Below are 14,342 nucleotides of genomic sequence, written 5' to 3' on the forward strand. Positions count from 1 at the left end.
AGAAATAACGATGCGAGTATTTGCTCCAGCCTTGAGAAGAGAGAAATTTTAACTGTAGGCTAGCCTCCTCCACCCACCTCTTTACCTATCCATGTGTTTACCTGAGCACATTTGCCTTTACGTGTGTGGATGTCTATATCATTTCCCTTGATATCCAGATGTTTCCACGCTGTTTGTGTGTGTGTGTCTCTGTATCTCTCGTGGTTTACATATATGTACTTTGATTCAGAATACGTTGTAGTAAGACAGTGTGAATCTTGTCATGCTCAAATCTGTAATCAAGTAGCTATTTCAATCATAACATTGTATACAAAATCACTTTGTCAGTCTTTAAATCAATCAACCATTTAGTGCTGCTAAAATTTAACCTTTGACCTACTTCACACCATTAGTGATCTTAAATTGCTGTTAAATCATAACCATGTGAGAGACTTTCATCTCTGACACAGCCTAAGGCGTGCCCACTTACCATTCACTTCTGTCTGTCTTTCACGTCACTAAAAAAGTGTTTTCAAATGAGAAGAACAGTCCCTGCCCTGTTAACAGCAAACGGTACCTGCAGAAGGTAAATCGATCAAATGTATACAATAGCAACCTCCAAGTTTAAAACTTAGCTTCTAGAAATCTCACCACATACACACAGGTAAGTCTTGATTCTAGGGGAAAAATGGATTCTAGGGGAAAAAATAGTTCATTTAGTTTAAAGCAAAACATAGGCCACGAGGATGCTTCTTATGAACACTTTAATGAAAACAGAGGACCAGCTGTGCAGTTTCAGTCAAAAAAACAATGCTGAAATGACAACCCTAACCCTAGGGATAGTACAAACATGATAGATTCAGCTCCCCATTTTTCAGTTTTTCTTAAAAGAGAATTATTGCAATGCCTTCCCATTCCAGGACACCCAGAACTACTAATTGTGCACCGTTTGTTTACCTGTTGCTTTAAACCTCGTTTAGGCATTGGCTTCACTTCTTACAGAAAGGAATATGTAGTACCTCGAGAGTTACAATTAACATGGGACTAAGAATAAAGTCAGGATTGAGATCTTTGAGTTCACAGTAATGTACTTTCTTGCAACTTTCCTTTCCAGGACTGAAACAGACAGTAGGTAAAATTCTTCAAAGTGCCCCAACTAATTTGGCACCTAGATGTCATTCACAGAGGAAATTCAAAGCATGTGTACAAACAGGATTAAATCTCCTAACTAAAACACATAGACTTTGAAAAGCTTAACTAGTGATATGTTAGCATAAGAGAATCATGACTCCTTTCATTGATTTTGAATTCAGTCCTAGCGCAGAGTATTTCAAAATTACATTGCAAGACAGTGTCAGGATAATGCAGTAATCTAATACTATCCTTACCAAAAAGAAAAAAAACAAACAAAACAAAAAAACCACCAAACCCCCAACTGAGATCTGCCTACGTTCATAATTAGTACTGATAACTAATAATTGCTACATTGAAGAATCACAATTGTCAGAGTAAAATTCATTACACTGTAAAAAGCCTGCTCTGGAAAGGTTCATTCTCCATACTGTATCTCTGCTCTTAGCTCTTTGGAGAGGTAATTTATCAGCACTGCTGTCAACTTCTGCTGGAGACCAGCATTTCCCATTACAAGAGCAGTCAGCTGAGCAATATCAGTCCAATCTAAGTGACTGATAACAACAACAGCTTCATCATAGAGCTTCTTCTGCTCAGCAGGAGGCAATTCCAGTAAAATCTGAGGGACCGGCCTGAACTGTCCAGCAGTCATCCAGGCACCAAGCAATCCACCAAATGCTCCTCCTAGAAAAGAGAGAGGGATTTTACTCTTGACCAGTTAATGTTAAAACCTGAAATTCTACCACAGCCTTCATCAGCAATGTTCCCACCTTTATCAGAAATCAAGGCAGAGTTGCATATGTGTCTACTTTAACCAGGTTTATACACCATGTTCAATGCACCAAGAAGTATTTTTAAAACTTTTTTCACCCACAGCAATCACAAAGGAACTCTTTACACAGTCAAAGCTAATAGCTTCAAGCTAGGAATCAGAAACAAAACAACACTCCTTAGGGCACTGGTCTCCTTCAGGTAAGCTCTACTGCTAAATAGAACCACACCCAGGGAAAACACCAGACCCACAATTGTCTTATCAGTGCCATGAACACATAATCTCTTAGGAGAGATTGCCAGACCCATCCAAGCTTTCTGCGTCTGTAGAGCCACACATTGCAGCCTCCACTCCCATGAAGTCCTGCCCTCAGAAAGTGCTCACAGACACCAAACCCACCAGCTTTCTGGGGTTAGACACATTCCTGCTTTCATCTCTCAAATCAACACCTCACTGGAACCACCCACCCCAGCTGGCCAAGAAATGTTCAGGTAAGGAGAGTGGTTTCCAGTCATCAAGGTAACAGCAGCGGGATCCTCTACAGCTGACATGACTGACATGAGAAACCAGCGTTAGCTCCTACATGGCTGTTCTCTTTCACAGCATTACCAGTCTAACTTGCAACACAGCACTCTCCCACACCAGTTCACAGGACTGACACCGCGGCCCGGGGACACAGACATCCTGGTGGAAGGAGGGAGAACCCTCACAACAGAGGGGCGGTGTCAGAGCCCATCCTGCTTCCAAAATTCAGTTTGTCAAAATATTATTTTTGGCTATTAATTAAGATCTGTACTTGTAACAGGAGTGAAAACACAGTGTCATTTTGCATTTTCTGTTGTCACTCCTCACGTATTATTTAGTTACTTTTTGTAACTCAGCCTTGCTAACCCCCATGCAGGCACACTCCAATTCACTCCAATACCAATAACTTCCCAGGAGTAAGGAGCACTCAGGGACCAAGGCCCACACGACTTCAGTGACAAGGCAGCTTTCAAACTAGGGAACTAGTAATGCAGAAAACAGAGGAGAGACAGCTCTTTCCTACTAGACCCTGGCCTTCCTGTAATTTTCCATACATGGATAAAAAGCAAAGAGACAGGAAATAATGAATTCCAGAGGAAAAACCAAGTTCACCAGGAAGTGAATAGCAGGTACTTTTAACATACAGAAATAAACATCATTTTTAACAAGATCATTGGGAAGATGACCCTGTCCTTGCTAAGGCTGACTAAGAATACTTACACGCCCTCGCTTTACACCCCAGTTTTCTTTCTTCTGTGCCACCAGGTACCAACATCACCCCCCGACTGCTACCATAGCCTTGTTCCTAAAGCAAAACACACTTACCTACAGCGATTCCAGGCGGACCGCCCATCAGACCCCCAAGAAGTGCTGTTGCACCTGCCAGCAGCGCTCCTTGGGCAGAGTGTTTGACAGCAGCTTTCATCCCCTTCACCTGGGAGAGGTGGCACAACAGTTGCATCACATCATCAACACTGATGGGCATCTTGGCAAAACTGGAAAAGACGTTTTAAGTTATCTTTTGTCTGCTGCAACAGGGACTACATCTTGCTGCTAGACGCATTTTAGGAAGAAACAGAATTCAGGAGTCTGTGAGACTAAAAGGACAGAGGCACAGCCAATACAGGAAAAAAAAAATCACTTTCTCTTTCATTTGTGGAAAACCACACCCATTTGCAAACAGGTTAATGTTACTGAATCTGCAAAAGAAAAGCACAGAGTAGACCAGAAAAGTCTGTTTTTATGACAAATTGAGAAGACTGAACAAGGACAAGTAGCAGAAATGAGAGGCTTAAGAAAGTTTCTATCTAATTCTTCTATCTATCCATTGTCTCTGTCTTGAGCAATTGCCACGTCTGTTCAGCATCGTGCACAGCTCTGGGAAAAAGACAAATCAGAGCCTCACTCTACTGCAACTAGCAGATGATAATGGACAAATCTGTCAGGTATTTTCTCCTTGTCCTAATTCTTGCCACAAATCAGTTGTTTGTTTTCACACCTCAGTCCTTCTCCCCGTTTTGTTACACACTTAAACACTTCCACACTGATTTCTGAAGGCGGGAGGCTGTCTATAGCAAGCAAGGAGAGCCTGAGGAAGGGAACAGATTTCAGAAGGAGTCAGACAAGAGACCTGGGAATAAACGGGGAGCGCTGGAGACAGGGCATCAGAAATGCAGGGGTGTACGTGCACGGCAGTCAGGACTCAGAGCAGACACGAGGGATGACTCTCATGTGTACAAGGAGGCAGAGAGATGGGACCTCAGTCCCCTTAGACGCAGTGACAAGTCCCCAGCATGGGGCAGACACCTGCCCTTGAGAACGATCCCTCCGAGACCAAACCTTTCCCACCTTGTTCACTTGCTGCTGCTGCTGCCTATCTAAGCCCACTCATCTCCATAGAGGCCCACAGAGAGTGTGGCTACCCATCGCCATTGCTGTGGCCACCGGTGACAAAAAGGGCAGCGGGGCAGGCCCGGGTGAAGGTTCCAGCCCCCAATCCTGCAGGCATGGCAAGCCAGGCTATTGCACTTGAACGCAGCCCCAGGAAAAGGCATGTGAACATGACCTGGTTAAAAAAACCCAACTGATAACAGGGCACCTTTTTGGAATTTCTGCATATTAAATATTCTTTTCCCCAGGTTACTTGCCTTGTCATAGCAGGTAAATCAGGAAGCATAACAGAAGCAAACACGGGCCTCAGAGTTGCTGGTGCCAGCAAGTGTAGTTTTAAAAAAGATAAAAGTCTACCTGAAGAAAAGATTTTACCCCTTATTTTGCACCTTATGTTTGCTTGCACTTAAGCCAGTCATCCAAATCAAACTTTTCAGAAACGGCTACTATGCTCCAACTTCCCCAGGATCCATCCTGCAGTCTCAGAGCAGTATTTGCAATAATGCTGAGCCCTCAAAATAACAACCAAATTGAAATGCAGCTCTCCTTAAGTACAGTGTTACACAATGCCAGGCACTGAAAAATCCATCTCTGGCTTTCAGTTTGGCAAAGCAAGTGGATACTTTTGACTTTAGCAACTACTTTAATGATAGGAGAACAGATAGAGATACTAAAAATATCCACATCTCATGTTGCAAAAATAGGTTCAATACTAATGAAATACTGATTCAGAGATCAGAGGAAAACCCCTAAAGTCAAGTTATGAAACTCCATCCCTAGAGCAGAGCTGGAGGAGTGTTCAGTAAATAAGGCCTGAGGACTCAGCACTGAACAGTAAGGAAAAGCTTGCTCATTAAGCAAGTTTCTTCAATTCTTGTGTCAATTGAGGAAAGGGATTACAGGGCAAAAACAAAGAAAAAACATATTCAGTATGATTAAAAATATAATCACGTGTACATAGAAGGTAGATTATTTTTTTCCTTACAAAAGATACAGGTCGCTTGCATCAGGTAGCTGATACTGAAGCCAAACCAATCCGACCTTCCGTTAAGAAAGAAAAAAAGAACTAACACTTGGAAAACAGGAACAGCAGAGGTTGCTCCCCTGTAGAGATACTTGGCACAGCACACTGCAGTGGTACCTTCCAAATGCAAACTAAACCTGAAAATGAAAGATGCTTTCCCTGACTCACTACAAAAATGTAAGCTTCAGCTCACTAAAATTAATCAACATATCCTGAATATTTTAAAATTTATTAAAATCTTTATGACTAAAATAGGCTGAGCATAAAATGCAATTATAAACTCTTTCAAACAGCTGAAATTTAATTATACTTCACGTATTTTTTTATTTAATTTCCTACAACGTCCATTTCAGGTTCACTATTGCTGAAACGATGATACAGCCGCAATGTAACTTGGGGAAAAGAAACCAGGAATCAAAGGAGAGTTCCACCTGATCTGAAGACTCTCCCAGCTCTGCTCGCCGTCTCCAGATGACGGCCTCAAACCCGGGGGGCCCCAGAGGCTGGAGGGGCCGCCAGGGCCCAGGCCCCCCCGGCCGCTCCAGTCCCATTGCCGCCCGCCCCGGGGCAGCCCCGGCACCCGCCGGACCCTGGGCCGCGGCCCCACTCCCCACCGCGGTCCCGGCCGGTCTCTCTGGGATCTTCCCGGCCGCCGCAACACGCGCAGCCGGCTGAGGCGGGGCCGGGCCGGGGGGAGCTCCCCGGGAAGCGGAGGGGACAGCGGGGCCCGCCCGGCCGGGGTCGCGCAGCACCGCGGCTGCCAGGCCCCTCGGGCCGAGCCGGCGCCGAGGCCCGCCGCGGCCCTTCCCTCCCTCCTCCTCCCGCCTCCCGGCCGCTTACCTCAGCGGGCGCGGCGCCCGGCTCGCCCAGGGCCGGCCCGGAAACGGCTGCGGCGCCGGGGGAGCAGCGGGCCCCGGCGGGGCGACCCCCGCGCAGGCCGGCCCGGCCCGGCCCAGCCTCCTGCCCGCCCCGCGGCCCCTCCGGCATCGGCCGCTGCCCCGGGAGGGAGCGCCGAGCCCGCGCAGCCCGCCCGCACCCCCGCGCCTGGCAGCCTCGGGGAGCGGGCGCGGCTCCCTCCGCTCCCGCCGGCCTCTGCAGCAGCTCCCGCGCCGGCTCCGCGGGGAGAACGCGCAGCCCGGAGCGGCGTTAGGCAACCGGCCTCGGCGTGCCCCCGCCTGCCCCCGCGGCGGCACCGACAGCAAACCCGGCCCAGGCGCCCCAGGGCGGCGCTGCCTTACCGGCCCGGCCCAGGCCGGAGGTCAGGCGCGGTGGAACCGCTCTCCTGGAGCCCGGTGCTCACTGGGGAACTGCCCAGCGCGCCTCGGGGCGCTCCCGCGGCTCCTCTGCGCGGACACGGCCTGTGGGAAGGAGACTCCAAAATGCCCCTGGACTGCCCGGTCCGCTGTTCTGCAAGAGCACCTCCCCATCCCCGCGGAGCCGGTCCACCGGGAGGAAGAAAGGGACTGCCGTCCCCAGAATGCTGTTAGGACGTCCCTGGCTGTAATCTGAGAATATCAGCTGAGAATATTTTTGCATACTTTTCATCCAGGTTTATTTCAGCCATCAACTCGGTAAAGCGCAGCCTGCCAGTCTGATATAGCACCATATGTAATCAAACACGATATGCACTGAAGCAGCGTTAAACAGCTGTGGCACATATGGCTCTTGAAATATCACAGTTTCTTAACACCGGTACAATCTTTGGAAAGTTACTGCCTAATGTTAAAAATGCTGCCATTTCCCAAGAACGGATTATTAACAAAGGTTTAGTTGACAACAACAAAAACCCCTATTAAGATTTCATCTCTGATTTAAGGTAAACCATCTCCCCTCAGTTCCTTGTTGAGAAGATGGAAAAGCAGGATGAGGAAAAGAAGGAGGGATATAACTTGCCATTTTTGTCCATTTCCTGTGGCTGCACTGGGGACTTCTTAACCTCCCCATGCTTTATACGATCACATAAAATAACTCTCTGTGTAACAACTCAAAATGTTACGGGTCTGCTGGTGCTCTTGATTTTTATGATTTGGATGTAAAAAGCAAATGCAATTCCTAAAATGAGCAAAGAACCAAAATGCCATGTACATTTTAAAAAGTAACACCCCAAATTCCAGCTGTAAGCAGCTTTCTGAGGAGGAAAATTAAAAGCAATTAAGTCTGCCAACCATCAAAGGAGGTTGGTTTTTTTTTTTTATCACTTTATACCTCACTACTCCAGTTAAAAATAAATACAGGTTACTAGGACCACATAAGCAGGTGTTTATTATGTCTATTTTTTCCCATGGCAGAAGTTACTAACGCAAAAATAGCAGATAACAGTGCAGAGTGTATCCTTTAAGGATGTACATGCTGCTGTAAATCATACTACATTCTCAGAGGAATTCTGACTCTGTTGAAGTCAAGGGGAATCTGGTTATTGCAGTCAGCTGGATTAAGATTTGATTCTGTACATAGGGACCAGCCAGCATCTGATTGCATGCCTGGTATTCTCCTTGGTGAGCATTAGCCAAAACACGTGAATCGGCACACCACACATTCCACCAAACATTCTGTGAGTTTGAGCTAAACAACAGCGCAGAAGTCCTATTTTTGGTCTTACTGAAGCAGCAAGTCCCGACCACGTTTGCTACCCGGCGGGCTCCATCTGGTGGCTCCCCACACCTCGCCATCACCGGGGTTCGGCTCCGCGCTCGCCGTTCAGGGAACAGACATCCTGAACGCAAGCAGGGACACCTCTGCTGGCTGTATTCTCTGGTACAGGACTGTGTATTCTGGCTGGATCTATCACTGTAATTCTAGTGTGTATTTGAGCACATTTCAACATCCACTCTTAACAGATAATTAGTACCCGAGATAAAGGTTCACGCGCTTTTTAAATTCTAGGAGTGGAGTGAGAGCAGTTCAAGGTGGTCCTGCTCCTGCTGCAAATCAGATCCTGCCACTAATCTCACTATATTCACTGCAGTATGCTGGGCTCTTACAAGTACTAGATGTTACTGCTATTCCTAGATCATAGTTCTCTTTGTCCCCTTTATCAGGATGTTTTATATCTTTTTCCTCTTCAGGTTACTAGGGACTCTATGCTTTTAAAAAAATCAAGAGAAAAAAGTTCCCTTTCACCCCCCAAAATCCTCAAATCATCTGTCAAAAGCAAGCATCAGAAATCAACCGCAGCAATGGTGCATTGCCACTCTGGTTTGATGAGCCGCTTGGCAGATTTCTGCCAAATCCTTCCTTAACATACAGCAGGAACCCAAAACAACCACAAGCCAGTTCAGCATGTCCTCAGCATGCTGGGTTCACTGCATATTTTCGTAGCTTTTGACATACTAGGAGATAGGTCGAGGGGCACCAGGAACGATTTCAGCTGGAGGTGGACTGTTGCTAACAACAGAATGATTCATTCTGGCTTTCAGCTTGCTCCTTACAGGGTCTTGAGAAAATGCCCATCAGGAGCAGGCTCAGTCTGGAGGAACTGTCCAGAAATACCTGATGCAATCATCTGAAATACCTATTACCTTCACAGGAAACCATGACAGATTTTTTTAAGATGAGGCACTTAATCTTGTTGGACAAAAAAAGATGTTTGTCTGAATTTTCTTCTGTGCCAGAGATTCCCGGAGAAAACACAAGGATTAGGCAACGGAAAGTGACAAACTTAGTTTCATCATTTAATCTACTTGCCCTTTTTTTTTTTCTTAAAATCTTTAAATTTCTTATTATCACAATGGCAGGAAAGAAACATACAAAACTTAGGCAAAGGGATCTATATTATTTGCACATGCCTCAAGCTTGCAAAGCACCTAAAAATGCTTGAGATTTCCCTTTTGTGTCAGTGTGTTAACTTGGATATGGGTAAGGATGGTTTAATTTACAATGTTACATCAAAGCAAGAAGGGAAGAGGAAAAAGGAAGAAATGTCACGTGTTCTCCGGAATGCGTGCGTGATGGGAGTGGTCCACAGAGAAGAAAGGGGATGGAAGATGTAACAAAGCAGGTTTCTAATCATATCCAAGTTTAGACAGGTAAGAGATTTCTATCAGTTCCCCCAGAAGTCTGGGAAATCCTATACTGCAGTGAAGAAAAACTGCTTTGCTTATCCCAGTTTAACATCTAGGGTTCTAGACAACATACATCTCTCCCTAGATACTATATAACCCCGGTATGCATGATCTGACAGGGTCACGGGGATAACAGCATCTGTTCTGAAAGAGTCTGCCACTTCTGCTTCATATTATATTTATAATTTGAACATTCCCTTCTTGACAACAATACAGTGTTATAACTTCTGGGTTCCTGATATTATGCTCCAGATTACCAAGAAAATGGTGAGCTTCACAAGATCAAACAAGGCACAACGTATATTGAAGGAGAAAATGAATCTAAAAGTAATACTATAGCATTTAAATCCTTAAACAGAGCCACTTAGTATGGGAAATTTTGCAACTGCAGAATGACTGTTTAGAAGGAATGGTGCTTTCTCCGGAACTCTCTACAATGAAAAAAGGCAACATTTCTAAAAGCAGGAACCCAGCTCCAATTTTCATCTATTAACACTCTTCACGTCTGTGCATGCAGGTGTAAATAAAATAGTAAAAATGACCGAATCACTACAGGAAGACACAATAGCAGGTTACAGAGATCCACTACAAGCAAAGCATATGCTTGATGGCAGATCTTTTCCCCATTTCCTACATTAGATATTCATCAGGGTCTGACTTCTAATTGAATGCAAATAAAGGATATAACAGGTTTTTGCATATGAAGTGAAGATATAGAACATCTGTCTCTTCACAGCCTTTCAATGTACCTTATGTGACATTAAGCAAAGAGGAGGTTTGCCTCATCAGCTTGTAGGAAACAGTTTGAATTTGAAGAACAGTATCACTAAACTAAATCATTTCACCGCTGCTGTAAAAGGTGTTTCTTTGGTCTCCCTGCACAATCTCGGGTGATAAAATGGCAAGTTGGACAAAATCAGTTTCAATGCCAAAAAGATGGACTGCTGGTGCAGAAGGTCACAAAACACTATTAATTGCCTATATCATCTCAGTCTTGAAAGATGATCCAAAAATATAGGCTGGTGCTTTGGAATAAAGCACTCATTGCTAGCTAGCACTATCCAAGTGAGCTGTTAAAGATACTTAAGGCGTATCCTTAACTGCATAACAATCCATAAAGATCCTAAGGCATATCCTTAACGGTGTACCAATCTTCTGCTCTTTCAGACTCTTATTATAGTAGTCATTTATGCTGGTTTTTTACTTCCTCAGAAGCCTAGTTCAGAATTGTGTTTACCGATACAGAGTAGCCATTTTGTGACCTTTTCAGAAAAAGCTACATCAAATCTGAATGTAAAAGTCAGTGTCCTGAAAATAGTTTACATGTTTACATGTATGCATGAACACTGAAGTGGAAATAAAATCCTGGTTAAAAAATAGCTACACAAAATACCTGCAAGGTTTCCCAGACAGGAGCTAAAAAAGTGGTCTCCTACAACCACTACTTCTACTCAACACTCTTTTGCAGAATGTATCCAAGAAAAGTGCATCTGAGCTTTCTTCAAACCTCTAATTAAAGGGCATACATAAAGTGGACAAAGTTCAAAAACAGATCTAAAATGTGTATTGTGAATTCAGTTAAGGAACAAAGCATACTAGTATCAAGGATGGAAGGATGACATTTGAAGGTGTCTGGAATAACATCGGGGATAGATTTCCATGCTTGATACTATTCAGTGGTGTGAGAAATCCGCAGCATAACCTGTGCTCGTGGAGTCTGAGAATAGTAAATGTTCAGCTACATATAATTCTGGCCCCAAACATACAGTACTTCAGAGACACAAAGAGTAAGCACAAAGAAGCTGACTTAAGTCCCATCAGAGTCAAGACTCCTTGGCTAACTTCACTTCCAACCTTACACTGACTTCACCGGTGCTGAATGAGAGCCCAAATTTACAAAGCTGTTAAGACTAAGTTTCCTGTTCTTCTGGGAACACAGAACAATTCTCTCCAGCCTTCCTGGGTCTGAGTTCTGATAACGTGGCAGGCAAGAGGTGAATTCTCAGTCAGCTAGGTAGCAGGGTGGAAGTGAAGAGGCCAGCTTGTACACAGTGTATTGCCCAATTGTCTCTTCTCATATGATAGGTTGGAGGCAAGAAGATGGAAAGGTGAATTTGAATCACTCTCTACAATGATGGACCAGATTCAAAGCTTCCAGAAGTCACTGCAAAATGTATTACAATGGGATTTTCAGACTTAGACAGTTCAGCATGTTATATTTTAATACTGTCTCCTGGGCCACCTCTCTGCTTCACATGGAATCACAAGGGTGTCACCATTTGGGATCACACATAATGCCTATATGGCTATAAAAGTTGTATAAATAGCTATTGCTAAACTAAATAAAGAGCAGGGCAGTGTTTATACCATATTTATAGTTGTACCATAACATGATCTAGACTTAAGAAACAAAAAGAACTGGAGAGTCTTTGCAAACTACAAAGAGGCCCTTTGCTGGGTTTCTGCAGACCTCAACTTGGGAACCACTGCCTTAAAAACATCACAAATGACTGTCTCGGGAATAAAATGATGTGCATTCAAAACCAGTAATGGGCATAATTGATAAAGAACACCTAATACCAAATGGCTTTACCTACAACAGTGTGCATATACACAACTATGAGAGACACTGGAGTAGAGGGCATTGGCCAAGCAGATGACTGAATGCTAGAAAGGGAAAGATCTGGGCAGCTCCTTCTCTATGATAAGTTCCAGGGGATCTTTCATTCTGCCCTAAGTAGACAAGCATTAAGTTCTCAAAAGTCTGTTGAAAAGACTCACAGCAGGATGTGTCAATCTCTATGTCACGGAATAATAAAAGGCTAAGATTTTGCTGCAATTAGAATAAACAACTGTCCTTAATTTCTGTCAAACAGTAGATGTCTCCCTTTGCCAGTATTTGAAATGTGTGTAAAACGTTGTTAGGGTACACATCCACAGCCAGCATTATTAGTCTTTTTTTCAGCCTACATTCCCATCATGCCTTGTAGAAAAATCCATGGGGGACGAAAGATAACACTGAGTCCAAACCCTGAGAACAGAGCCCCATGAAAGCAACAAATTATAAACTCTACTGAAGAGATTTTCTTCAGAAAGATCACAGGTCTCATGCTTTAGTCATGGCCCGTTCCTTTGCCAGCAGGTTCAGAGAGAGTGATCTGTGAGAGCTAAGTGATTTCTTTCAAGTAAGCTGCTCACGATGACTACAGAAACCGCAAGGATTACAGTGCACAAACAATGGGAGAAAAGCTGCTTCAAATAATACACCCAGACAATGGAGTTGCCATTATGGTAGCAATGCAAAAAAATGGACAGGGATTTAAATGAAACGGGTGATATCTGTATACTTTGGAGGGCTCACGTGTGCCAAATTTGGCAGCATGAATGTTCATATTGCTTGTTGCTCCACCCCTTGAACAATGAGGCTAAACCCCATACGTGCAGGAGTTGGTAGAGCACAAGCAGTTTTGCTAATCACACTGCATGCAAAAGCAAAAAGACAAAGGAAACTAGTAATGCTTAGACTAGCATTGGGGAAATAATTAAGCATGAATGAAATATTGTATGTGGATTTGAAATGAATGTTCTTGGAAACAATTGTGCTGTTTCAGTTGTGCTGCTTTCCCCCCTAAGTTTCACAAAGTAATTTGCATGTCATTTAAATAAATACCATAAATTATTGCAAACTTTTTGTTTTTATTTACATAAACCAAAATGCTCATTTCCATTATTGTTTGGATTACCTGACAAGAGTGAAATGCAGAGGCCTGAGAGGAAACTTGTCTCTCCACAGAATATTGGAGATTTGTCATGCGTGAGCGAGCCAGAAAGGAGGGCACCACCTTTAGCTTTGCCTTACACAGACAATTAACACTCTGTAGATGTAACAGAGATACAGGACTGGATCTTTCAGCAGAGCCAAGCTGGAGCTGCAAGCTGGTCAAGGGTACTGGTATATGTACTTGTCTGGGCTTCACGGCCCTTCATGAAAATAAGAACAGCCTCAGCACTGCTTGTCTGCTGCCATGCAATGTTCACTGGCCAAACCTGCTTTTTCTGGGATAGCTTAGTTGTCTGGGGCTTAAGCACCCGCAGCGAACAATGACAACAGCAACTCTACAGGCATACTGAACTTGCACAAGCTGCTTGAGAGCCCGACAGCATCTGCAGTGGATACTTGCTACAGCTTTCACTTGCTGGGAGGTTAGGACATTGTTAACTCTCATCTCTCTGATGAATTCTCTGTTTCTCTTTGAGAATTCATGAGATTTAACTTCAACCACTGTAACTTACAAGGCCTACACTCTTCTTCTCTGATGCTCATATTGCTTTCACTTCCATTCAGTGTTATCCACACATCACCACTTTGATTTAATCTCTGATAAATATTTGCCTCCCTCCTTGATAATATAATTAAACTTCCTTCTCAGAGTCCTTCTCAAACCAGCTTTCTCATCTCACCCTACCAGGGGGGTCAAGGGCATCCAATTCATAACCCTTGCCATTCTGTGCATTCAGAGAATTAAAAATAAACCAAATTAACAAAATACAGATCCTAATCCAGAAAAAGGTGAGTGCAAGGTAGCCTAAAAAGTTAAGTAGGTGCACATCCCTCTGCAGGATCATATGGGCCTGTTGGCCACTGAAAACTAAATATAGGTACCATCACCTGAAAAACTAAGTGACCTAACCATCTGTAAAAGCAGGAATTAAATATCTAGCAAAAATTTTAATGCTCTGGCCATAAGACAGTAAATGATCATTTGGGCTTCTGACCTGTGAAGACTGCCTGCAGGTTTCCTCCACAATGCTTTATTTACATCTGGTTGCTCTCTCCATGCTCTCTCCAGCCTGAAAGCGAACGCAACAAATATTCTCTTCCCTTCTCACACAACCCTGGGTTGCTTTTCCCCATGGTCTGTTGTAAAATACATCCAACAATACAGACTGCAGAACAGAT

At 44.0% G+C, this 14,342-nt stretch overlaps 2 protein-coding genes across 2 annotated transcripts in view; both read right to left on the reverse strand.

The window, feature by feature from the left end:
• Positions 1-726: 726 nt before the first annotated feature.
• On the reverse strand, positions 727-3,392 carry LOC141948821 (protein C19orf12-like). The gene is made up of 2 exons (XM_074881732.1): positions 3,233-3,392; positions 727-1,794 (listed from the first exon to the last, which is right to left on the reverse strand). Exons 1-2 carry the CDS (start codon positions 3,390-3,392, stop codon positions 1,529-1,531), a joined length of 426 nt encoding a protein of 141 aa, XP_074737833.1. The 3' UTR covers positions 727-1,528.
• LOC141948820 (uncharacterized protein F13E9.13, mitochondrial-like) overlaps positions 3,297-14,342 on the reverse strand; it is a 50,401-nt gene continuing 39,355 nt past the window's right edge. The window contains exon 9 of the mRNA XM_074881729.1: positions 3,297-3,402. The gene's annotated coding sequence lies outside the window, so the exon portion shown is untranslated. The remainder of the gene's footprint in view (positions 3,403-14,342) is intronic.

The sequence above is a fragment of the Strix uralensis genome, chromosome 12 (assembly GCF_047716275.1).
Source record: "Strix uralensis isolate ZFMK-TIS-50842 chromosome 12, bStrUra1, whole genome shotgun sequence".
NCBI lineage: Eukaryota > Metazoa > Chordata > Aves > Strigiformes > Strigidae > Strix > Strix uralensis.

Bases quoted from the DNA above. Each gene is read 5' to 3' on its own strand.
- LOC141948821 (XM_074881732.1), bottom strand. From the start codon at position 3,392: ATGCCCATCAGTGTTGATGATGTGATGCAACTGTTGTGCCACCTCTCC. The intron at 1,795-3,232 runs GTAAGTGTGTTT...TCTCTTTTCTAG, and splicing joins TCCGCCTGGAATCGCTGTAG to GAGGAGCATTTGGTGGATTG.